We start from the raw sequence: 25,624 nt of genomic DNA, 5'->3' as shown, positions 1-25,624 counted from the left end.
AAAATAAACTGAAAAACTGGTAATGGAAGAGAGACAAAAGATAGAGAAATGATTTCCCCGTGTTGAGCCTCTTCTTGCGTCAAAGGGAAGCAACTTGCGCATTATTGAATCTAGTCGCTTCGGACAATGCACATTTCTCAGAGAGGTCTACGTGATTCCGTTTGAGTTACTGATATGAAGAAATTGCCTTTCATAGTGCCAGTATTACTTGTTTCCTTATATCTTTGTAAATTTTAGTTAGAAAAGTGCGTTTTGAAAGTTGATGAATCGAGGCCTTTGTATCTTGTACTGACAATGTTGTTTTTGTTTTGGTTGGTTAATTCCTATAAAATTTGCCATTACTCATACGTACATTTATTTGAAGACATGAAACATTATAGTATGTATATCTAATATAATATTGTTAATTTAATCTTGAATGAATGAATATACACAATGATATTAAATGAAGATCACACAATAGCCTACTGCATCAGTGCATGTGCGATTTTCTGTGCCAAATAAGCCTCCTTCGGCTAAACTTTGTAAATTTATATTCCAAACTACAATAAAAGACATATTCTGTGCTTCCTCAGTAATGCACCATACTAATTATGCTTTGCTAAATGTCTACCAACTTAATTTTTATCTGGTGTTAGATTTAACCTTGTGTCTTCTGCTGTTTGAAAAAATAAATGTATATCGGACTCGGCATTCCTTTCGCCTGTGTTTACATTGATCCATGGTAACAGTAAAGGAGTTAAAGGCTCTACGAAGGGGAATACATTTAAAATTTGTTTATTTTATTAGTACATATTTAAAATGATCCGATTTTTTGGAGAAAAAATCTTAGAACTGCAGTTGATGATGTCTAAAACATTCCTTAAAGTGAAAACCATGTGTAGGAAAAATACCGGGAAATTTTTCTTAACTTTATTCGTTTCTTTCTCATTATGACGTTGCATACGATAAGGTCGATTTCTTAAACAGTGTCATAAAAGAACCAACTCACCAGGCTAAAACATCTGCATGCTTATGAATCTCTAAAGCAGTGATTCCTTGGGTCAGGTTTAATGTTTTTACTGACTCTGTAAACCGAGGATCCCAGAATCTTACATCACCTGCATTGCTACAAACATTACCAGATAGATGTATCAATAATGCTAAAAGAAAACACAGGTACTTGTGGACAGGAACCTCCCCCCCCCCCCCCCCCCCCCCCCCTCCAATATGCCCAACAGGTCAAAAAATATTTTTATGTATTTTTTTCATAAATTATTCTTCTAGTACACATTTACAATGTATTCCATAAGAAAAATCCAAAAAATAACGCAGAATTAACGTTTTACTAAAAAATCATACCCGCGGTATTATAAAATAGAGAAGGTAAGTCACTTCCATTTGTTTACACTGGACCCCTCTTGGATATCAGGCCCGAAATATCATTTACCTAATACATGTCACCGAAATGTGTCATGATATCTTGTTTCGGTAGATATTTTTGTCTTTAATCGTGCTATTTAATTGCCCAGGCATCCCATAATAATCCGAGTATTCATCGTCAAACGTGAAAAATGCTACAAGATTTGGAAATGTCAGAGTAGAAATTACGGAAGTGATGCAAAAACGACACCTAGCGTATAACTCTCGAGTTCCGAGTGTTATAGAACTAAGGGGAAAGTAAGAGGTCTACGAAAAAGTTCGGGAAAATTTTGATAAAGAAGTCGAAATTGATTCATTAGAATTAAATTCTGCTTAAGATTTTCGAGATGAGCGAGGGTAGTCGTCAATATTCCCTTTAAAGGATGTTATCATTGATACCAAGTAGCGGTTTAAAAATCGCTTAAACATTATAAACTTGACATGTTAACCCCCCCCCCCCCCCACCACCTCGACCGCCTTCCCCATCTGCGTGGACATGAAATTTTCATTAAATTGTGTCTGCGGAAAGGTGGATATCCGTTAAACTGATGTGGTAGTAAATATAAAATTTAGAATGATAAACTAGTTTTAAAAATAAGTAAAGACAGAAATGTGATTATTTAAACTGTACAAAAAAATCTCTTTTTTTCCCCATTTGTTATGAATTCGCTACATGTATTTAATCAATATTGATTAATTTGGGGACGGGGGCTGTGCAACGTCATTACAAGTTACAGTGTTGGAGAAAAACAAATTGACCGGTTGATGAATGGTTGTACAACCCATGCAATATTTAAACGTCAATTGCTACGTAATACAAGTTGCAATTATCTAACTATGACTGTTAGAAAAGACGTACCTAAAGAACTTTTTTAAAAGTCTTTATTTTATAGAAGTTAAGCTTCCGTTTGTTCAATTAAAATAATAGCAGTTTGATATATATGTAATCAAGGCCAGAAATAAACTTAGCAGTGCGATGCGAAAGTAAAGAAGAGCATGAAAATTATTTTTAAAAAAAAATGGGGTTCTGATTTTCATTCTTAAGAATTAATTTTGAAAAGACTCACATTTAAATTCCTTGGCAAATGATAATCATCGCATAAGAATATTAAAAAATACACATAATTATTAAGCTTAATATTATCGGAATTAATTGCAAGCATGTCCATGTAGAAGGGGAAGGGGGGTTACATGTCTTGTAAGTTGTAAATAAATGTTTAAGTGATTTTTAAACCGCTACTTGGTATCAATGATAACATCCTTTAAAGGGAATATTGACGACTACCCTCGCTCATCTCGAAAATCTTAAGCAGAATTTAATTCTAATGAATCAATTTCGACTTCTTTATCAAAATTTTCCCGAACTTTTTCGTAGACCTCTGACTTTCCCCTTAGTTCTATAACACTCGGAACTCGAGAGTTATACGCTAGGTGTCGTTTTTGCATCACTTCCGTAATTTCTACTCTGACATTTCCAAATCTTGTAGCATTTTTCACGTTTGACGATGAATACTCGGATTATTATGGGATGCCTGGGCAATTAAATAGCACGATTAAAGACAAAAATATCTACCGAAACAAGATATCATGACACATTTCGGTGACATGTATTAGGTAAATGATATTTCGGGCCTGATATCCAAGAGGGGTCCAGTGTAAACAAATGGAAGTGACTTACCTTCTCTATTTTATAATACCGCGGGTATGATTTTTTAGTAAAACGTTAATTCTGCGTTATTTTTTGGATTTTTCTTATGGAATACATTGTAAATGTGTACTAGAAGAATAATTTACGAAAAAAAATACATAAAAATATTTTTTGACCTGTGGGGCATATTGGAGGGGGAGGGGGGGGTCCTGTCCACAAGTACCTGTGAAAGAAAAGGCTAATACACAATCACAACATACAATAATTACAAGTGAAAATGGAGATGCATTACATGTATCATTCCATCATACTTACATAGCACAAACCATTTTGCCCTCTGAACCTATGTGTTATACCTACCTAGCACAAAGTATTTTGCCCTCAGATCCTCTCTGTTATATGTGTACTTACCTAGCACTATTTTGCCCTCAGATCCTCTCTGTTATATGTGTACTTACCTAGCACTATTTTGCCCTCTGAGACTTTCTGTTATACTTACCTAGCACTAACTATTTTTCCCTCTGGACCTATGTGTTGTAGCTACCTAGCACTATTTTGCCTTCTGAACCTCTCTGTTATACTTACCTAGCACTAACTATTTTTCCCTCTGGACCTATGTGTTGTAGCTACCTAGCACTATTTTGCCTTCTGAACCTCTCTGTTATACTTACCTAGCACTAACTATTTTTCCCTCTGGACCTATGTGTTGTAGCTACCTAGCACTATTTTGCCTTCTGAACCTTTCTATTATACATGTCCTTACCTACCACTTACTATTTGGCCCTCTGAACCTTTCTATTATACATGTCCTTACCTACCACTATTTTGCCCTCTGAACCTTTCTATTATACATGTCCTTACCTACTAACTATTTTGCCCCCGAGCCTTTCTGTTATACCTACCTAGCACTAACTATTTTGCCCTCTGAACCTTTCTGAAGGTGGACCTTAACAACCCATCTATTATGCTCTCTCAAAGTCATAACTCGACTGCAAAACAATTAAACAGTACATCTTTTATTGAGATATTTATGATTATAATTAAAATATATGTCTAAAATACATGTATCAATATAAAGTACCTAAAACAATCTGCTTGAAAGTTCTTTATACATGTATTTCTACTTATCAAACAAGCTTTCTTCCTTTGTATTACAGAAAAGTCTTTGTAATACTAGTAGTTCTAATTGCTTAACAAGTTACTCATTGTGACCATTTTCAAAATAAATTTATATGTTTTATTTTCTTTTGTGGATGCATCGACTGACACCTTTGATTGTGTAGGGCAAGTTTCAAACCCTAGTGTGACTTTTAACTTTCGTTTAATGCCATACAAAATCAATTGCTCACCATTCTGATGGAGCTAGCCTTCTGTCAAACAGTCGCACTGTTCCATCACCACAGCCTGCTATCAGGAGTGACCGACCAAACGAGTCGGAGGCCAGGCTGGTAACACAACTCTCTGCACCAGTCGGTATATCCTATACATACACAATAACTGTCATTGCTTGGTTTGCTTTTAAATGGAAGTACACTCATTAAAAAATATTTAGTTTACAATGTATGATGTACTCTGGACATGTATTCCATTAGCTTTACATATCTATAATTACAAACAAATTTCCAAATTTTTATCACTGTGATGAATGAACTTTTGCCTACAAAATGTTTTTTGTTTTTGTTGTTGTGAAACTGGCACTTGACTGTCATTAAATATTCTCTGATCACATCCACTTTATCATTTCCTACCTGTACTTTGGTCTCTCTTTGAGAATCCCAGATCCGGATGATGCGGACATCTCCGGAGGCCAATAACATTCCAGATTCCTGCTCCCAGTCCATCACAAGACCAGCTCCTAGGGACACAGAAAACCAACATATTCATAACTAGTGTCTGAATCAAAATGCAACACAGAAGAATATCCAGCTTTATTCATTCTTGACATCAGTGCATGCAGTTTGTAACAGTAAAAGCAAAACGTGTTGTAAATGAGACATACAACTTTTATTACATGTACATGTAATTTGTTTAATATAGTAACTTACGTCTGACTGTTGGGATAAGGTCAGTTATTGCTTGAAATGCTGTCACCAATTCTTTCCCATCATACCCCTCTGTGAGGTAGTTCCTCCATATCCTGACTGCCCCGTCATCTGTACACGAAACACAGAGTAATGACAATATAACACTTACATGTGTACATGCATGCATTCCTAATTCAGATATTGGACCTAACACTCTGAATTCAGAATATCAGCAGAAAATACATGTATCTTAAAAGGGATTTCTGAAATCTATTATAAAAACAAAAATAAAACCCGTAAGTCAGAACTATCCATGTTAATATTCTGTAAACTTTTTACCACATTGTGCATACAAAAATTGCTTGAGATATAAAAACTCTTTTTTTTTTATGCAGAAGAAAATGGAAACATTATTTAATGCAATACACAAAATATCATACACTTCCACATCTACTTTGCCCATCTTTCTAAAGCCTACCCATCCCTGGCAGAAGCAGTGTCTCGTCGTGGGGGTTGATGAAATCCATGGCTGATATTTTGATGTTTTTGAAAGACTTACCCATCCCACACAGGAGCAGCGTCTCGTCGTGGGGATTGATGAAATCCATGGCTGATATTTTGATGTTTTTGAAAGACTTACCCGTCCCACACAGGAGCAGCGTCTCATCGTGGGGATTGATGAAATCCATGGCTGATATTTTGATGTTTTTGAAAGACTTACCCGTCCCACACAGGAGCAGCGTCTCGTCGTGGGGATTGATGAAATCCATGGCTGATATTTTGATGTTTTTGAAAGACTTACCCGTCCCACACAGGAGCAGCGTCTCGTCGTGGGGATTGATGAAATCCATGGCTGATATTTTGATGTTTTTGAAAGACTTACCCGTCCCACACAGGAGCAGCGTCTCATCATGAGGGTTGATGAAATCCATGGCGGATATTTTGGTGTTTTTCAGATTCTCATTATAGATGTAGTTTTTCTTTGTTCCCTGTTCCCAGTCCCAAAAACTGAAAAAAAACCCAAAGGAATACATGAGGATTCCATCATTGTTTTTTTTCTAATCAAGAAATAAATGTCCCTATATTGGGAAATCCAAAAGATTGGTTTTTCGCGTGTATATGCATTCCAGTTTATTTTAATATTTTGGAAGACTAAAGTCCCTGTCCTTCACTATCCTTTACTGGAGTTAATAAAAATTGCAAGGCTATACTGATAACACTCTCTAGGCCCTACTGATAACACAAGGTAAAATATCTGCTTTGCAGATGATTGGCATCAGCAAAGCTTAATACCCATAAAAGCTTCGTACCACAGATCACAGCAAAGCACTCAGGCCTCGCATGATAATCACTATATACATGTACATACTTGTAAATGTATCTAAGCTGTGGTTTCTTTTAAAGACTTACCAAATTCCGTCCTTGTCAGCGACTGCTACATGGCATTCGTATGGATGGAACTTTATTACAGTGGGAATCCCCTGATTTTTATTTACAAACACTTCTACATCAAGTCTGTTAAAGCCTGTAGACAGAAAATCCACAACTAGTATTTGTGATGTCTTTATGTATAAGTCAAATAAACTTACTGTTCTTACTGATTCTACTTGACTTCTAAACTTCTTGTTAGATATAAGACTACATCTGTTAAAACCTATTTCTAAGAAAGTAAAAGCTGAAATATATGTTGCTTTAAAGATTGGTTTCCTTTGTTTGACCAGCATTTTAATGTTCAGTACAGATATACTGTAAAATCACGATTTTCTGGTGGTTTAATTATCATCGTTTTCATGGTATGAAGAAACCCACTCATTCATGTCCTCAAGAAATGTCAAAATTTCTAATAACATAATTATTTTTGTTTACCATCCACAAAATCAAATCCCCATAAGCCAATATTTTTTCCTCAAACCACGAAAATTTGACCCCTTCAAAAATAAGTGATTTCACAGTGCACCCTTCTACTTTTCATTAATGCCCAATCTTTTAATTACCTGTTTTACCATAAATACCCCTGTTTCCAGTGGATATAATTTACTCCATTTCTAGTAAGACAAAATAATCTAATCTACACTTTGCAAATTTTTTATCCCTTTGTGGGGTACACCAAATGGTCAACCCTTTATCCTGGGGCAAAATGGAAAGAAACAACATTTCTCCTTTTTATGCCACCAAACATTTGGCGTGCTCCGATAAATGCAAGTTTTATTTGTACAACTACCTGACAATAACTGACATGAACATGTACTGTATGTGAAACTGTGTGTTAATATGCTCCCAGAAAGTGGACAACTACATGTGTATATATCTTATATAAATAGTGGTATAAATTATAAATAAATTGAGGGTAACAGTTGAAATTGACACCCCAAGGAAAACCGTTGTCAACCGATGTGTAAGCAGAGGTTGACAATGGTTTTCAGAGGGGTGTCAATTTCAACTGTTACCCTCAAAAACGTGCACTATTTATTTTATTATACTGAATGTCTTATTGATTTCGGATGTTATAAAAAAAATCGGAGATCATCGTTAAGTTCACGCTTAGAAAGCTTTCAAACTCCCCGCTTCTATTTTTCTCAATAAGAAAGCTTCGGAAAAGATTTACCAACCTCTTTATTGTTTGTCTGCTACTCAAAAAGTCCTTTATCAAAAGTTTGCACTCGCAAGGATGTTTTGTCTGTCGTTTGTTGTTTTCAAGTAAGCTACATCGGACGCAAGCTTTTATTGACGTCGTTATTCGGCTTCTTTCAAATGCACAACCGACGTTTTGAGAATTCTACGGTGAACCGTACGCACATGATTTGAACGCATGTGATATTTTCGTAATGTTACCCATTGTCAAGTGTGTTGCTAACGCTGAGGGTAACATTACGGATTGTTAAATGCGTCTAAACCAATCAGATTTTAGTATTTAACATGAAAGTATAATAATATTAATTACTACCTGCCCTGAGTTGCTCCTCTCTTGCTTCCTGTCGGACAATGGCATTCCGGAGAAATCGGAACTCTCGTTTATGATGTGAGGAGCTCTCAGGATCCTGTTCTTCTGAGAGACGCATCAGAGGTTGGGCAAAATGGCGACAGCTCCACTCAAAGAACTCCGTGGTCACCGAGATCTGCTTGATACTTCGTGAATCGTCTATCAAATCTTCATGTATCTGTCATATGTTATGGGGTTTAATTACAAGGAATTTAAGCACATATATTTTGTTTTTTTTCTATTTACTATTAAAACTCAATTCAACAAAATTAGAAAAGAAGGTCTTTACAAATCATAGAGGTACATGTATACAAGATTCATTGGGACATTTTCAGTAACTTTTTAACTCTGCAAAACTAAATTCTTTAAATTTATGGATACAACAAAATTTCTTACCATTCCTGTGCCTTTGTCAGACAGCATTCTCTTACTGCGGGGGTGAGGACTTGTGTAGGAATTAACCTTGCCTGAGAGGTGAGGAGATGAGTGGTCACGCTTCATTTGACCGCCGGGGGTCAAGTGTACACTGTCCTCATGAAAGTGGTTCTGTGGGGGTGTGCTTTAACAACAAATCATATCATATCACATTCATATCATTATTTTACTAAATTATCTTACATTACAGTAATTTCTTATGGTTTAAAAACCTATAAGTGTATTATAAAAAGAAAGATGTGACACTTTAAAGCAAAGTTTTTGGCATTTCAGTAAATACATGTACACTTCAACTCCATGTAAATGTACATGTAAATTAGCTTGTTCATTTTTTTTATTTCCTTTGTGTTACTTACCCATGTATTGGGGCTGAATTAGAAGGACTTGATGGGGCGGAGAGAGAGGATTTGGAGTTCTGGATCACATAGGCAGGCCGCACACTCAATGAAGCCTATGAAATACCGTAATGAATTAGCATAAAAATGAAATAAACATCCTCTTCACTGAGTATATTTTTTTTCATTAATTAGGATAACCTGAATGTCATTTTACTTTCCCTATCACATAACAGAGCTCTACAGAGATACTGTACATGTTCTTTTTTTAGCTGTAACTTTTAGTGTCTTTCACGCTGCTTCATGTCCCCTTGCACAAGTACTCACTAACACATGTATATGATATTAAAAAAAAACAAACCCACATATAATAGCTTGGTTCTAAAGGTGCTGAATTACAATTATGCTAATCAGCTGAAGAAGACTGTACTACATTTTGAGGGTGCTATTTCATGTATGTTAATAGTATGATACATTCTATCCTGGGAAGAAATCAACAGAGAGAAATGAAGATTTCGGCACCTACCCAGAATTGGAGAATTTATGTTTGTAGCATATTTTAAGATTGGGTGTTGCATTTAATATACCTTAAGCTTAAGTACATTAACGATCTGTTTTGCCATTTCCACCACCTCTCTGTGTGGCCCAGTTGCCAACTGAACCAGAACCTTCCACACAGTCATGTACACACTGCTGAAGGTGGTGCCACTCAGGGTGGCACTAGAGTGTGTCCGCCGGATGGTGGAGCCCTCACCGTAGAAAGTGTCATTAGAACCAATAGAGCCGCCAAATGAGGAGTTAGTGGTTGAAGACTGGGTAGCTAAAATCATAATTATAAAATCATTCTACAACTGAAATATAGCTAGTGGTAGAATATGAACATAAGTGAATAATCATAATAAGTTAACTTACTTATAAAAAGCAAATATATACATAATTAAAACCAATAAATTCAATTATTCAATGTACAGTCAAACCTCATTATCTCAAACTCAATGGGACCAAAAAAAACTTCGAAATATCTGAGGGTTTGAGATATTGATGGTTTAATACTTTAAGAAAATGTGTTTGGGACTTCCCAATCACTTCAACATATCTATGGTATTCAAGATATACGTGTTCAAGATACCGAAGTTCAACTGTATATTAAATTTGTATTCTATTTCAAAGAATCAAACATAATATACCATGTATTGGTTAAATATACTATATGTTAAAAATTTGATAAAAAAATACTGTATTAAAAGGTTTTCAGTTAGAGAAATCTATTCAACTAGCTTTTTTTTTATCATGTGCTTGTTATAGATGATGTAATACATGTAGATTTTAAAAACAGAAATTTGTGTGCAGAAAGAAATAAGTGGAGGTGCAGGGATGAGTAGCACATCATGACATGTAATATACATATATTTTTGAACACTGTGCAGATATTATACAAGTAATCCCTTCACCAGGTGTAGGATTTTCCATGTACCTACATACATGTATATATAACATTTCTAAAGCTCCATCAATTTCAAAAGCCTGACGTACAGTGTAAAAGTGTATAATATGAAGCCTGTCGTGGGATACTTTAAATTCAGAGATGCTAAACTATTCAAAGATCATGAGTAAACAATTTTACAGAGTAAACAGCATGTGATTTGACAATTAATGACACCCCAACTGATGGACTATCTACCATGATATTACTACTAAAGTACTGGAGTCTCTCTCTGCTTACTAAACACTGACAGCATTAATTAAGGATAGCACTAATAAGTCCTTGGCATAAAAATGCTCAAAATTCTGAAATCACTAAAAATTAAGTATAAATACAGTATTAAATCCAACTTCAAGTGAATAATTGGTAAAATTCTGATTCAATATTCATAGAAAAAAGCACTGAATGATAAGAAAATGCACTCATCTTATAAGAACCATTTCATATCTGAAGGATTGGAAATGACGAAATTGTTGAAGAGTTAAATTCATATAAAGGTAACCAGAAAAAGTAATATTTTTACTTATTAATAATTCACCAATATTGATTAATTTAAAACAGACAATAGACAGAAGCAACAAAGGAAAGGAAGCGGTTAATACCAGTGGAGCCTGTTACTAGATTCCACCCACCCGGAACCTCCGCGGTCACCACTGCGCTCTTCTCCTTCTGTCTCTCCTCCTCCATCCACTGCACCACCACATTACAGAACTGGGACTCAAACTCCAGAACCAGGGCTGATAGCGCGACCACCACCTCCTGTAACAGACACAAACACACTGTATATAAAATAGTCACCACCACATTACAAAACTGAGACTCAAACTCCAGGACCAGGGCTGATAAAGCTACTACCACCTCCTGTAATAGACAGAAACACACTGTATAAATAATCACCACGTTACAGAACTGGGACTCAAACTCAAGGACCAAGGCTGATAGTGCAACCACCATCTCCTGTAATAGAAGAAACACACTGTATAAATAATCACCACCACGTAACAGAGCTGGGACTCAAACTCCAGGACCAGGGCTGATAGCGCAACCACCAACTCCTGTAATAGAAGAAACACACTGTATAAATAATCACCACCATGTTACAGAACTGGGACTCAAACTCCAGGACCAGGGCTGATAGCGCAACCACCACCTCCTGTAATAGAAGAAACACACTGTATAAATGTATAAATAATCACCACCATGTTACAGAACTGGGACTCAAACTCCAGGACCAGGGCTGATAAAACTATCACCACCTCCTGTAACAGACAGAGACTTAAAACACAAACAAGAGATGTTTGTGAAACACTTATGCCCCCCCCCCCCCCCCCCCCCCCCCCAATATTTCTAAGTCCAAGGGGCATAACTCTTGTCAAAAATTGCTCGATCATACTGAAAACAGAACTTGACCTAGATATTCTTATGATAAATCTGTATACCAAATTTCATTTCAGTATGTGCAACCTCTATGCAGAAAATGAACAGAAACTGTTGCTGGACAGACCGACCAACAGACAGCAGCAAAGCAATATGCCCTCCCTTCTTCCAAGGGGGGGCATAATAATAATCACCACAAATTTACAAAATTCAGTCTTCCACAAATCCAATGTCCTGGACTTGGAAGCAGGCATGTAGAAAATGCCTCCTAACAAGCGCGAAAGGCATGTAAATTCGGAGGCTTAAACCTCCATATTGTTTATAACTATGTACGTTTGTTTTTACCGTATTTCAAATGATTAATTCATTCATCTGATGTTTCATTTTCATTTGTGAATACATGTAATTATAACTTTTTGAATTGAATAACATCAATAACTTTAAATAATACTTTAAGGAGGAGAAGGACCTTGAGCTGAAAAAATACTTGTCATTCAATTTTTTTCATATTTTGTATATTTCTAATTAAGTATGTCCCACATATCTTAAAGCAGTTATATCATTAGGTTTCTTACCTTATTTTGGAGATATCGATTGACAAATACTAGGCCCTATAGTATCTAAGTGGAGTTTTAATTCTCCATGTTGCCGGGCTCATTACTCTGTCCATAGTGGGATTTTTTTAACATATATAAAAAATATTAAATTTGACATGCATCTTTTAAAATATTTCAGAGTATAAATAGGGTTTAAAATTCGAAAAAGCAAGTTTCGTCTATCACACTGCATCCAGATAGGGAAAACTACGCACTTTTTAAGACAACTTAAACAATAAAAAACATAATTTACAAAAAGTTCTATCATTCAATATTTTTTAATTTATGTTGAAATGCAAATCCTTCAAATTATTGATTAACTGTAAAAATTTCGAATGATGAAGCTGACCTCAATATTTCACAGAACATCGTTAAAGAGGACATAAGCATGACAAAAACGTGTCATATTACATTTCTCGAGTACGGGAAAAACCAACTATGACGTCACACGTTAGCCAAATAAGCGAAATAAGATATACATAAGATTTCCGTCATTAGCCATGCAAAAATAATTTTTGTTTTCCCCGTTTTTCTAAATATTTCAGATTTCTAAATACTTCATGTACTGGTTATGACCTGTTTTTACATAATAATACCGCCCCTGTTTTCACCGAGTATGATCTTGCTGTACTAACAGATCGAGTATGACGTCACCGACTTGTTGGATGCACAGTTTAGGGAAACAGAGGGGTGGATCAATCTTTTTCATAATTTGTTAATGTTTACAAGAATGTTAAAACTTTTTAATTTTTTTTATATAAGATGGTAATAAAAGTTAAAAAATTGTCAAAAATTTATACAAAAACTGATGCTTTACACGTTTTGCACTTATATAAACGGAGACTATGACGTAGTTAAACAGAGTCATGTGACCATGTGTCCTTCATCCCCTTAAAGTGTTTTTGTTTGATTAATTCATCCAAAATGAAGCATAAAATTTTAAAAACGGGTTATTCTACTGGGATTTCCAAGAAACTCTTTCTCATTGGAGACACAAAAAGTATATACAATAAAACTCGGTGATAGCGAAGTCCTGGGGACCTGCAAATTTACTTTAGGAATGACTCTAATTCTTGGCCAAATTATTCGAGTATAACCTGGTTTGGGTCAGTTTACGCTTTATAATCCGCGAAGCGGATTATAAAGCGTAAACTGACCCAAACCAGGTTATACTCGAATAATTTGGCCAAGAATTAGAGTCATTCCTTATAATTTAATTTTACAATCATTAAATAACTAAGGGTGTAAAATTTCGTTGCTTTTCATTAGTTCAAATTTGCCGCTCAATAATACAACCGTAGTAACGGAAGTGATGGGAAGCGAGGGGAGGTAAAAACTGATGCATAGGCCTAGCAGCCATGTTGTTTGTTTGCATATGGTAAGATCGAATTGTTGTTTGAAGTTAAAGGTACATTTATTAAATCTGGAATTTTCCATGAATCCCGAGGACTGGAAATGAGAGGATTGTATGGATACAGATAATTCAGCTGGTTGTCAGGGGGGTGTGTCCCCATACCAAACCAGGTTATACAGAAATAATTTGTGTTCCTTTTTGGATATTAACCAATCAGAGGCTAGAATACAAACGAAATTAAATTATTTCGTTACATCCGTAGTCGTTATATTGGTATAAAGAATTATCCATATAAATAAATATAGCAAATTCGCAATATACACATTTTCCTTCAATTAGTACTAGCGAATATGTTAGGGAAGCCATTATTACAAAACACACCTTGGATAACTAAGGTTTTAGTATGAATTGAATTTTATATACAAATACTTAACAAGAATAAAGTCAGTTCAATATATATCAAATTTTGAGATCCTTGAAAATTTATTATAAAAGATGTAAATTTCAGTTCGCTATATCCGTAAATTCGCTATATCAGAGTTTGTGATACCTGTAAAATTTTACATTCATTTTAACAGAATTGTTAAGAATTTTGTCGAGCAAAAAACTTTGTTATATCCGTGAATTCGGTATATCTGTGTTCGTACTAAAGGAGTTTAACTGTACGTTGAGAACAATGGCATGACAAAAGATGTTCTTGGAAAAATGGATTTCCTTGGCATGAAAAGGAAAAAAGAATAAAATTACCTAATAAAATTCAGGGCATGTTAAATTTCTTATTAAATTTATAAAAAGATTTGGCAGAGACTGAGAAGTGAAACTAGAATTTTAGGAACAATGTTCACAATGCAATATAAATAAAATTCCTTTGATCTAATTTATTTTACTGAGTGTGACTTCAATATGCCACAAACCCTCCAGTTACCTAGAAACCTAGAGCATCAGATGACGTGCCACCACCTCATACAACATCTATGTCAACTTAATCATAAAAAAATAAATCTTGTCAGTGACACAAACCATTAATCTTCTCTTAAAATTGTAGTAATTACATACTTAAGTTACAGTAAGTTCGGCTTTAGAAAAAGATACTATTTTATTGGCCTACGTTTACAGCGCAACTCCCACTTTTTGGAAAAAAAATATGGAAAAAATATCACTGAAAATGGGGAACTATAAATTTGACATTATGCTTAAAAAGTGTATAGATAGTCATGAAAAAGTATCCTCGAAATGGAAAAGAGTGAATTTTGGAACAATCTCTTAATGTGCAATAAGGAAGGAAAAATTCTGTGGTTACCTTTCTGACAAGTGGACTACCATCATGTCCTACAGAGGCCAGCATCATCCCCACCCCTAGGTCAATGTTGTTAGCCTGGTCACTACGGTCAGACACACTGATAAAGGTCCCCAGAGCAAACACTGCACTTGCCCTAACCTTATGAAAGAAATGCAAAAATAATAAGTCACCTGCAGTTAATTCTGTAAATTTTACAAATGAATTTTAAGTACTATTTTTTCCCCACAAGATCTCATTTACTAGACATCATATTATTTATACCAGTAAACTGAATGAATGAAAATATGTATTTTCTCACATTTTTCTTATAGAAACAATTTACTTTTTTTATTTCATTTTTTTTCACACTTTTCCCCTTAAGATCACATGATAGAGTACCTCTGGAGATGGATCATTCAGAAGTAAAGACAGTTTCTCATGAGCTCTGTCCCTCACTCCACACCATCGAGCATTGTCAAAGTTAGACCAGACCTACAGGTAAATATACAATAATATCAAAAGGTGACTAAAAAACAACTTTCACATTTAGAATTTGCATTGTATCAATATACATGTCACAGAAATCAAATTAAAACCTTATAAGGAAAGTAATCTATCACATGTACACACTATCTCCTTTAAGTAATGTTTCCTTGGTACATGTACCATTATGATGTTTTGCAGGGTACATATATGTACTAGTATGATGTTTTGCAGGGTACACACTTGTACACTGGTTAATTTGTAGTCTAGGATTTTTACCTCCTACAGTAGTATAACAAGAGTTACCTTTCCTAGACAGAGTGCCAGCCATTGACGCAAAGAGGAGCTGGAGTCTGATAACTGCTCCAAACAAATAGAGATCACATTCCCCTGTAAGGCTGCCTCCTACAAATCAATTTATTCATGTAGACAACAATTCATCTCACCAATGCCAAAACAATGTCCAGAAAAAATCCTAAAACACCTACAGGTATATGTCTCTGCACTTCGCAAAAATAGTTTTATTTTTTAGGCAACAATTTCAGAAACAAATAGTGGTGAAATGGATTTACCTGCCCTTGTTTGTAGTCATTGACAATCATTGCCAACACAAAGGCTGCCATAGTTCTGTGTTCTGCCTGTAATCCAAATCAGGATAATTAGTTCAATTAACTGATATGTGTACATATTTCAGGTTTAACAAATCAGAAAATTGACTTACTGGCATGTATGGGTCTGCTAACACAGACAGGAAGTACTTGTGACCATTGTCTTTTACCAAGTCTGTTTGACAAGACTGTAAAAACAAAAGCATTTGAATTTGCAGTCCAAACCTATAATTTGACATAGCTAGCCCATCATATTGATATCAGATATCCTAGAACTTTTTACTAAAAAAAATTCATTGGAATTTCAGTTTTATTGTTAAAGTTAATACTTACACTATCAACAGACAAAATCTTGGCCCAGATGAACACCAGCAGGGGACGTAACTCTCTGGCCGAGCTTTGTAGAAGTTTCAGGACGTAAGGGAAAATACCAACTGATAAAGCCTGCAAGGTTTATTTAATTGGATAAAAAAATCAAGTTTTAGAGAGTACATAAAAATATATGGGAAAAATGAAAAAAAAATGTTTTGATCAGATAAAACTCAAATTAAAGCTATGGTATATGCTATTAGTAGAAACATACCAGACTGACTGCCCAGGGACCCAAATCCAGGAATCGTCCCAACAGGTCTAAAGCTCTAAGTCTGTGAACCTGACTAAGTAGCACCTGAAAAAAGAACTACAGTGAGGAGTTTACCTATCAAAAAGTCAGAATATACTGGTATGTGTAAAGACATACATCTGTACATGTATTAATATTTGAGCAAATTCAGACTTACACATCTGCAAATTTAAACCCTTATACAGGACAGTACATGTATATTAAATAATAGCCAGAACCGATTCAAAATGAAATTACACAATCAACACAAAAAACATTTGTCATGTATTACATAGATTATACCTGTAGTACTATGGGAGTTGTTTGGGGGGGGGGGGGGGGGAGGTTCCATTTTTTCAATACATAAGATAACCTGATTACAATTACATGTAGATCATACCTGTAGAACTATAGGGAATTGTTCTGGAGGTTGCTTTTCTCTGACTCATACAACAACCAAAGTACTCTGGGGATTTGTTTGGGTGGATTCCTTTATTTGAGGCATAAGACAACCAGATTATAATAAGACCATACCTGTAGTACTATAGGGAGTTGTTCGGGAGGGTTCCGTTTCTCTGACCCATAAGACAACCAGACCTGGAATGCAGTCAGCTGTTCTGTGAAAAAAGGACTGTGGTGAAACTGAGCATTTTCGTCCTCCAGTAGGGTAGGTAACTGTCGCAGACAGATGTCTAGAGCTAGATCCCAGGCTTGCCTAAAGTATACATAACATGAGGTTAACAAAAGAGAACCTCTTACCAAAATAACTGCTAATAAGTGGTTGATAATCAGAGTATTTATCTCCTTCAGTAACATCTTACCACATGGGGTGTTGGTACGTAGGTGGAAGACGGGGACTGGACATAGGCGTACAGTTATACGACCTCATGATTCTCTCAGCCAATAGGAAGTTACGGAATAAACTGGCCACCAATAAATCCTGTCTGAAGAGCTTCTGGAATAATTCTGCAAATAAAAGTCGTGCCACAACCATGTTATATACCATGAATACTGGTCAACAACTACTTAATACACTGCATGCAAGTGAATTTACCTTTCTCTGCTGTACTCATTCAAGTGTTGTTTCATACTGTGTTATAGTTACACTATAGATATTAATTGACTATCCAATTAGCCAATTAATATCTATTGTGTAAGTTACTTGTACCAGAGGACCAATGAGAGAAAAGCAAGTTGATAATTAGCACCGCCTACTACACGGTGTCAAACCATGGTCCGGAGTCTGTAGTATAAATAGCTGTCTTCATCTGCATTGATCATATTTTGCTATGGTGTTGCTGCTGCAAATCACTAATAAAAAATTCGGAATGGGTGCATGTGATGATGTACTTTGGAAATGTTGAAGACTCAGAAGACATGATTTTTTGGTCAGGCACAGGGATAAGGATTGTAAACTACACGTATTATAATGACGCAGTCAACTCTGAGAAAAAAAATCATCTTTCGAGATCGTTATTTTTAAAAAGGGGGGGGGGGGGTGTCAATGGAAAACATTGCAGTTGAAAATTTTTATATATGGCAATCGACGTATAGAAACAGGGACAGATATACTGTCTAGTATATAGGTCCCTGATAGACACTATGAAATGATTTCCGACATTTTAATGAAAGTTTGAAATGCTATATAAAATACAAAAAAAAAAAAAAAAAAAAAATAACCCAGGGACTTCTGATGTTAAATTGCTACATGTACTTGGAGAAAGAAAAAGAGAATGATGAGAATTCGAGATAGAATGTATCATTTACTGAATAAGGAAACGCATAGAAAAAATACGAAAAAAATTATAAGACGAATTTTGGCAAGTTAATGTTAGTATTTTTAAAATTAAAAATGTTGACTTCATTCATTCATCAGCCATTGCTAAGGTATGGAAATTAACATCATTCATTCATCAGTCAAGGTCTTGTCACGGTATGGCTTGATGCCAAATAGTGGGTTGACTTAAAAAACTGTGATTCTTCTGGCAAATACACCACAGCAACATCAAAGCAAAATCTAAATTTACCGCCAGTCCTATGGTACAAGATATACATATCCAATGTACATGTATATGTAAATGTAATGGACAACAAGAAAATAAACTTTCAGTTGCATATAATTTTATCATTTTAATTATGACTCTTCAAACATAAGTCCACATTTTTATAATCAAGTTTATAATTATACTGCAGGACTGAGTACAACACAAATACACGTGTCTTTAAATGATGATAAGAAAGAAATCAGAAAATATTTCAAGTGCATGAATAAAATTTTTAGAGAACATCACCCTTTCAAATGTAAGGATCAGATGTTTCCTTGCACACAATTTCAAACTTTTTAGCTTAATTCATGGTTTCAACAATGTAATAACAGAAGAATTAGTTACCTCTTGGCAGTGTGTTCCATGCTATGGTGTCTGTGATGGCAGTAAAGATCCAATTAAGTTCCCCTAACATGGTTCTTCTGTCATTCAGCTGGCCTGGAACTCTTAAAATTCAGTAATTCAATTTGAAAGATGCTGGCCCTTAAAATACTTGTTCCTACATGTACATCTTATAGTATACACATATATAGTGGTTTTACATCCATTTTTTCATATACATGTAACTTTCAATTTTCATTATTTTCATCAGATATTTAAAAAGACAATATGAAATCAGCCAGATTTAAATTCGAATCATTATTTATCATTACACTGTAAGTACTTACTTATCAACAAGGTCCAAGGTAATATTTGGTACTAATTTCCCAGTGTTTTGAAGAACATACCTAAATTTTTAAAACCCGTTATTATTTTAACTGTAGTTTACCACATAAAATTGTTTAATAACACATTCAGTTTTCATTACAAAGAGTGATATGTTACTAACAAGAGGGCAATTCATAGAAGTTTTCAGAAAGGACAGATAACTCTATATCAGAATGTCATACCCACCATTTAAGTGCTATTCTTATTGGTGTTGTGAGACAGGAAGTGAAGAGATCAGCTGGTAGCTCGGGATTCATGGGAAGTAACTCTGATGCTCCGCAGGCTGCCAGCTGTATACAGTTCCTAGCTGAGGACACAGCAGGGGTTGGATTGCCAAACCGTGGACTAGACCCATTCAGGGCGGACTGTCAACATTGATATATTTAATGAAGAATCATAATATCACAGGGCCAGCTGACAACATTGAAATATTATATCGTAATGCCATTACATTGTTTGCTTTTTCTTGTCAATCAGAACATCACAACTTTCCAAAAATCAAGCTCATTTTTATTCGAGAAAATCTGGAAGTTTTTCATTGGTTACCTCTAGTTCTGAATCCCTCTGTAAAGAGAACTGTCTAAATAGTTCTATGATGATCCCTGCATTAGAGCAGTCATACACATAGATAGAGGGACTCCCCATCCATGTTTGGAGGTCATATACAGAGAGAGGGATGTATTGTGTGTAGCTCTAAAATATATATAATGTATGTTTTACATTTTTAAAATAATAATCAAATTGTCTTAATAAATCCATCAAATTTCTGAAAACTCTATACTGTGTCTAAAACTTGAATTATCATGGCAAGTGGACATACATGTAACTACTGTGGAATCATTTTAATTTGTGGGCAAGCAAAATTTTACTTGTTCGTGGGGACGTAATTTCGTGGGTTACTCATTTATATGCTAGATTCAATGAATCAATATGTTTACAAAATAAAGGTTCATGGGGATGTAAATTCATGGGTAAGGGTGACCCACGAAATCCACAAACATTGGTTTCCCACGAACAATGATGATTCCACAGTATTCCAAATCATGTTCCATGAAAATTATGGGCATCAAACACTGTCGTTCATTTGTTTTATAAACAAACCTTGTTGAAGACCCAGATTTCCCCATTGACTGTAGGTCTTGGCACACCATGTCCATTGTAATGGAATAAAACTCTCTCTTCCTGTAAAAAAAAATTCTCTTCACTAAACTTATTTCCACTTATTGTTAAATAAAAGACTTTACTCTTAATACCATTTATTAATAGTTAACTTCCATGTCAGTACTAAATGATGTGTTGCAATACACTTTGCTTAAAAGATCAAAACTTGCAAAAATGTAATGTGCCAATATTTTTGATACAATCTGTCTTTAGTGAATGAATACTGTACACCCTTAAAGACTGACATATGTATCATAAAAAAGCTCCTACTTTTGCATTTCTTCTGAGGGATGAACATAATTTCTTCACTTCATCCACAGTTGGGTCAAGGCTTTGCTTGTATCTGGCCCTGGGTTGCCATCTCTCATATTGTTTCTGTAGATTTGCTCCTATCGCCTCCAGGGCTTTCTGAGAACTTAGGGGATCAATCCAGCATTCCAGTCGAGCACAGGGGGATGTTTTCACGACATCTGGAGGGTCAACCCCAACATTCAGACATAGCACCAAGGCTACACTAACTGTTTTCATCTGTAGTAGCAAGGAGAATTGTTAAAATAGTACATTTATTATCATGATTACATTCTGATATATTCAGGTTATCACTCAAAAGTCTACTTGCTAGGCACCAGTTCTCCAACACCTTTTTCCTTTCTTCTTTCAAGTACAACAATACTGCTCAAACCTCTAATTCAAACTCAGTTTTTACTGAAAAGCCTATATATTTTCTCATAAAATTTTGTATATGCTGCACATATGCAAAAAGCATATGCATAATTAATAATTTGTGATGTAATTTCCACATTAAGTTGTTCAGAAAATCCAGAGGGAATAACTTGTGAATGGGACAAAGTGTTTTGGACCAAATTTTAACACCCAGACATCTGACTTACATGCTTGTACTTATGATATACCTTTGTGGTATTGATGCAGACATTTTTTTTTTAAAGCAGGTGCTATTGCTGGCAGCCTGGTGGGCTGTCCAAGAACTAGTACAATACATGAATTGGTTTTCAAGGACTTCTCTGGTGACTGTAGTGAAATCTTAGTGTATTTGCATTTAACTTTTATAATAATTTATGAAATGTTTTTGACAGTGTTCTGATTGAAAACCAGATCAAGTGTGAATCATACCCTCTCTTTCATTCTCCATGTCTGGGCCACTTTCTTTGACCCCTGGATTTTTTCTCTGTGTCTTAATTCATTAAAAGCTATCAGTAAGTCCCAGTCTTTAGCTTCATCCTCCTCCTCGTGTAAATCGTTTAGAAATGGCAACTCTAGTTCACTAGACATCGTAAACAGAAACGTCTTTAAAGGTTACTTTGTCCAGGGACACTAAAGTAATTTTGTTTACATACTGTCTTAGACATTTTCAATTTGTTAACAAGCTCTGAGATCGATAACATTTGTTCAGGACACTTCTGTAAATCAAACCAACTCAATATCATCAAACTTTCCATTAATCATCCGAAGAGACGCAGTTTTTTCTGAAGGAAAACCAAACATTCACCAACATGTGAGACTTCAAAGTAGGGTCTTACTAATACACGCAGAAAACTCGCGAGATAGCATAATGTAAAACAAAAAGTAATCATGAAGGGAACAAAAGAGCATAAATTGTAAAATTTTATTTACTTATATATAAATAGACGAATATATGTATAAGTAGCTTAATGTACATTTGAATTTACTTAGGATGAAAAAAATTAATTCAATCGGGCTCGCCCCTATAGCACCAAGATTTGGCTAATTACATGTAGTTTAGAAATAGAACTGGCCTACCTGCTTGATATGCGCGATATACGATAGAGACAGGAAATACCAGTTTAGTTTAGAGATTGAAATTGAAAACATTTCAAAGTAAATTCAACACTTTATGTATTTGTAATTAAATGTTGATATATTAAACCTACAATTAAAATCAAGAGTTTTTTTTTACTCGAGTTATTCATTATTCTATTCAAATTGAAAACAGATAGCTAAATTAAGTTCTTAAAACGTTTTAACTAATACCACCAAATTCCCGAGAATGAGAATGGAGTATACCACTACTTTAAGAAGCCTCTCTACGTTGCACACTAAAGAGTTCTGATTCTGTGGTATTTTTATGCAGTTAGAGTTAACTGCTCCTAGAACTAAATTAAAAGAAACTGAAATCCGGTGTTTTACTCAGTGAGTCTGTAATCAATTTAAGCATTCAAACATTTTAATATGCCAAAATAAGTTAATTGAACACTTAATTGGCATGTATTTTCTTCACAAAGGTTGACAATAGTGATTTCTGTTCATCTCTTTTTCATTATCTTTAAACATTATTCCTGTTGGTAATATTCCTGTTGGTAAATGCAAGGTACCCTATGTTGAAAATGAGATGGATATATATATATATATATATATATATATATATATATATATATATATATATATATATATATATATATATATAAGCTCAATATTTACACCTTTGTGTTTAACATGCGTTTAATATAATTTTCTCAATGTCTAAAAAAACATTTTGCGAAAGTGTATAGAGGGTCCTTAAATTTAACTACTTTGACAAAACTTATCAATTTTGCAATAAATAAATACCAGTAAATAAAAAAGAAGAGAGAAATAAAAAAGACGTTAACCTGAAATTGCAAAAGAGTTGCAATCCTCTCTTTTTATGTTTACAATAAAAAAAAAATTAAAAACGATTATTAATACAACTTTTAATTAATTTACAAATTTTCTAAGAATCTTGTATTATAACAAGCGTTGACAGAGGTGTATGTGGGAGCATAGCGGGAACGACAACTCTGGATAGAGAATGGTATACTGGGGTATAAAATAATTCTCCATGGCACCTGATCCCATCTCTGATGTTTTGGAGGTCCGTGTTTGCTCTGCTCCTATTTTGTATTGTTTAATGAACTTTTGAGCTTGAATACTGTCCATGTTTTGTTTTGCTTTCGATAAATAATCGCGCGAAGTTCGAGCCAGGTGAGGAAGATGACGAGAAAAGAGTTGCAATCCTCTTTTTTATGTATCAGTCGAGAATGATATATTTAAAAAGCTTATTGAGACAAAGGATTACATTATCGATAACATATAGTGCATATTAGAATACAAAAATAGAAAAAAATTATGTCGATCCCAGAAAAAAATGGAAAGGGGAGGGGGGTCCAGCCCCCAAGCACCTGTGGTGTACATCCAATATATGCATCATCCTGATGCAGGTTTGGTCAAACTCTAGGCTTAAAGGTATTTGTGAATGCACCGGCCCTAAAAACTTTTACCTGGTCACTCATCGAGAAAATGTAGGTAAGATCCAGCATCCGAAGCAAGTCTGGCAGTGTGCATCCCTAGATACCTGCAGTTTAGTTTCTATTGCATAGCACAATTAAGCTCAACTTTCGAGGCGAGCTAATAATTAAGACAGGCACAGAATTAGACTGAAAGACTGACAAATAAAAAGACAGACGGGCGGACTGATAGACATATACGTACAGTGTAGATATATATTTAATAAAAGGTTTTGAAATAAAAAATCTTGTACTAAAGATCTTCTTTCATCAGGCTCCTCTTTCTTATACTCATCCCATCCGAACAACTAAAGAAATTTATTACAGTCTTTCATGATGGAAAGATATAATACAATATGAAATACTGTGCCAGAGCTGGAATATTATTTTGTAAATTAATTTCTGTAACGTAATAATTGTTTGTCACCGATGAAAATGCAGTGGTTTACTGTATGATATCCTTTAATACTATCTGTAAATAGGCAGACCTACAATGTTTTTAATCACTTTGAAGTTGACTTCGAACTTTACACAGATCATTGCGTGCACCAGTTTCCATTCCAATGTATTTTGCTAAATTTTCCGAGATTTTTTTTTATAATAAAGCGTACGCAATCTTAACTTTTAAACCGTAGCGTGGGCCAAGTGCGTAAATACATGTAAATATTACCGGTAAGCCCCTTTTACGTGATTTTCCAAGATGAACCTATTTTCTACCTAGACGCGTGTTATTCCTTTGCCAAACATAATCCTCTTTGTCAATATATAGTGTTACATTTGAATAGATTATTGGAGCAAAAGTGACATATCATCAAAATTTGGTATGGCTGTGTTGTATTACGTCTTTGAACTGTTTCTACACACTACAGCCAACCGGATCCCGTTTATTTTCCCGCTGTGTTCCGCGATACACCGTCGCGATTTCATCATCGTTGTGATCGTGGGAAATCGAGATCACTGTGACGGTGTGAGCTACCATAGTTACTAAAAACTGAAGATGATGATCCTTAGTGTCAGAGTAATGATATTTAATTGTGAATGTGTATAGGTCTCTTCTTGCTAACAGTAATGCACCTATACATTCAAGTGAAACAAGATCATATTCAGAGACATATTAAAACTATATTAACTTCTGTTGCAAAGCAGAGTTGTAAATTCTTTAGTTGGATAGTTTTCTAGTTCTACTCTAAGCCGATCATAGTTAATTGGCGTAGATGCTAGTCATGATCGGTTTTCAGCAAAACAAAACAAAACAAAAAAAAAAAACAAAAAAAAAAACAAAAAAAAAAAAAAAAAAAAAAAAAAACAAAACAAAAAACAAAAACAAAAACAAAAACAAAAAAAAAAAAAAAGCAAAAAAACAAAAAAAAAAAAAAAAAAACAACAAAACAAAACAAAAAAACAAAATTTAGGATTTTTTGCTTTGGTCTTGTATTGGATGATTCGATATTTTTAGATAAAAACTTATTTCTTCCATTTTTAAAAAAAAAAAAAAATTAATTTGCATTTTTGCATACATGGACATATCTGCCATATGACTTAATACAACCATGGGACCAACTGATTGTTGACCATTGTGGTATATCATTTCCATACGAAGGGTTTGGTGCTTTTACAGGAATTTTAAATCTATTATTACAAAAATCTGAATGATAGAACTCTAAACTATTTAGTATTATAACCTCCGTTTACTTTTATTGCCCTTATTATGCTGATATAAAATTATATATAAAGCCAATGATCAAAATCTTGAAATAAGTTATCTGGAATGTTTTTTTTTTTTTGTACTTTTGATAACCTATATTGCATGCCCTTTAATTATTTG

General features: G+C 34.6%; 1 protein-coding gene across 2 annotated transcripts in view; it reads right to left on the bottom strand.

Annotated features, from left to right (window-relative positions):
• Positions 1 to 22,014, bottom strand: part of LOC133189615 (regulatory-associated protein of mTOR-like) — a 32,139-nt gene extending 10,125 nt beyond the window's left edge. Inside the window, exons 1-28 of one of the 2 annotated variants that reach the window (XM_061325007.1) lie at positions 21,650 to 22,014; positions 20,789 to 21,046; positions 20,459 to 20,539; positions 19,904 to 20,050; positions 19,544 to 19,722; positions 19,318 to 19,377; positions 18,995 to 19,095; positions 17,426 to 17,570; positions 17,139 to 17,319; positions 16,587 to 16,670; positions 16,337 to 16,447; positions 16,117 to 16,191; positions 15,968 to 16,033; positions 15,702 to 15,800; positions 15,312 to 15,404; positions 14,934 to 15,071; positions 10,909 to 11,065; positions 9,411 to 9,643; positions 8,845 to 8,939; positions 8,450 to 8,612; positions 8,018 to 8,231; positions 6,484 to 6,598; positions 5,957 to 6,081; positions 5,095 to 5,202; positions 4,798 to 4,904; positions 4,399 to 4,529; positions 3,952 to 4,038; positions 992 to 1,108 (exon numbers count right to left, since the gene is read on the bottom strand). In XM_061325007.1, the coding sequence (XP_061180991.1) occupies positions 992 to 1,108; positions 3,952 to 4,038; positions 4,399 to 4,529; positions 4,798 to 4,904; positions 5,095 to 5,202; positions 5,957 to 6,081; positions 6,484 to 6,598; positions 8,018 to 8,231; positions 8,450 to 8,612; positions 8,845 to 8,939; positions 9,411 to 9,643; positions 10,909 to 11,065; positions 14,934 to 15,071; positions 15,312 to 15,404; positions 15,702 to 15,800; positions 15,968 to 16,033; positions 16,117 to 16,191; positions 16,337 to 16,447; positions 16,587 to 16,670; positions 17,139 to 17,319; positions 17,426 to 17,570; positions 18,995 to 19,095; positions 19,318 to 19,377; positions 19,544 to 19,722; positions 19,904 to 20,050; positions 20,459 to 20,539; positions 20,789 to 21,046; positions 21,650 to 21,808 (3,629 nt within the window). In that variant the 5' untranslated portion in view covers positions 21,809 to 22,014. The remainder of the gene's footprint in view (positions 1 to 991; positions 1,109 to 3,951; positions 4,039 to 4,398; positions 4,530 to 4,797; positions 4,905 to 5,094; positions 5,203 to 5,956; positions 6,082 to 6,483; positions 6,599 to 8,017; positions 8,232 to 8,449; positions 8,613 to 8,844; positions 8,940 to 9,410; positions 9,644 to 10,908; positions 11,066 to 14,933; positions 15,072 to 15,311; positions 15,405 to 15,701; positions 15,801 to 15,967; positions 16,034 to 16,116; positions 16,192 to 16,336; positions 16,448 to 16,586; positions 16,671 to 17,138; positions 17,320 to 17,425; positions 17,571 to 18,994; positions 19,096 to 19,317; positions 19,378 to 19,543; positions 19,723 to 19,903; positions 20,051 to 20,458; positions 20,540 to 20,788; positions 21,047 to 21,649) is intronic. The other variant, XM_061325008.1, reaches the window with a different exon arrangement.
• Between the last annotated feature and the right edge of the window lie 3,610 nt (positions 22,015 to 25,624).

The sequence above is a fragment of the Saccostrea echinata genome, unplaced genomic scaffold, assembly GCF_033153115.1.
Source record: "Saccostrea echinata isolate AGI-Se365-2 ecotype Australia unplaced genomic scaffold, CSIRO_AGI_Sech_v1 ptg000019l, whole genome shotgun sequence".
Lineage (NCBI taxonomy): Eukaryota > Metazoa > Mollusca > Bivalvia > Ostreida > Ostreidae > Saccostrea > Saccostrea echinata.
The sequence above is the reverse complement of the archived record's forward strand: the minus strand, read 5'-3'. Positions and strand labels throughout refer to the sequence as shown.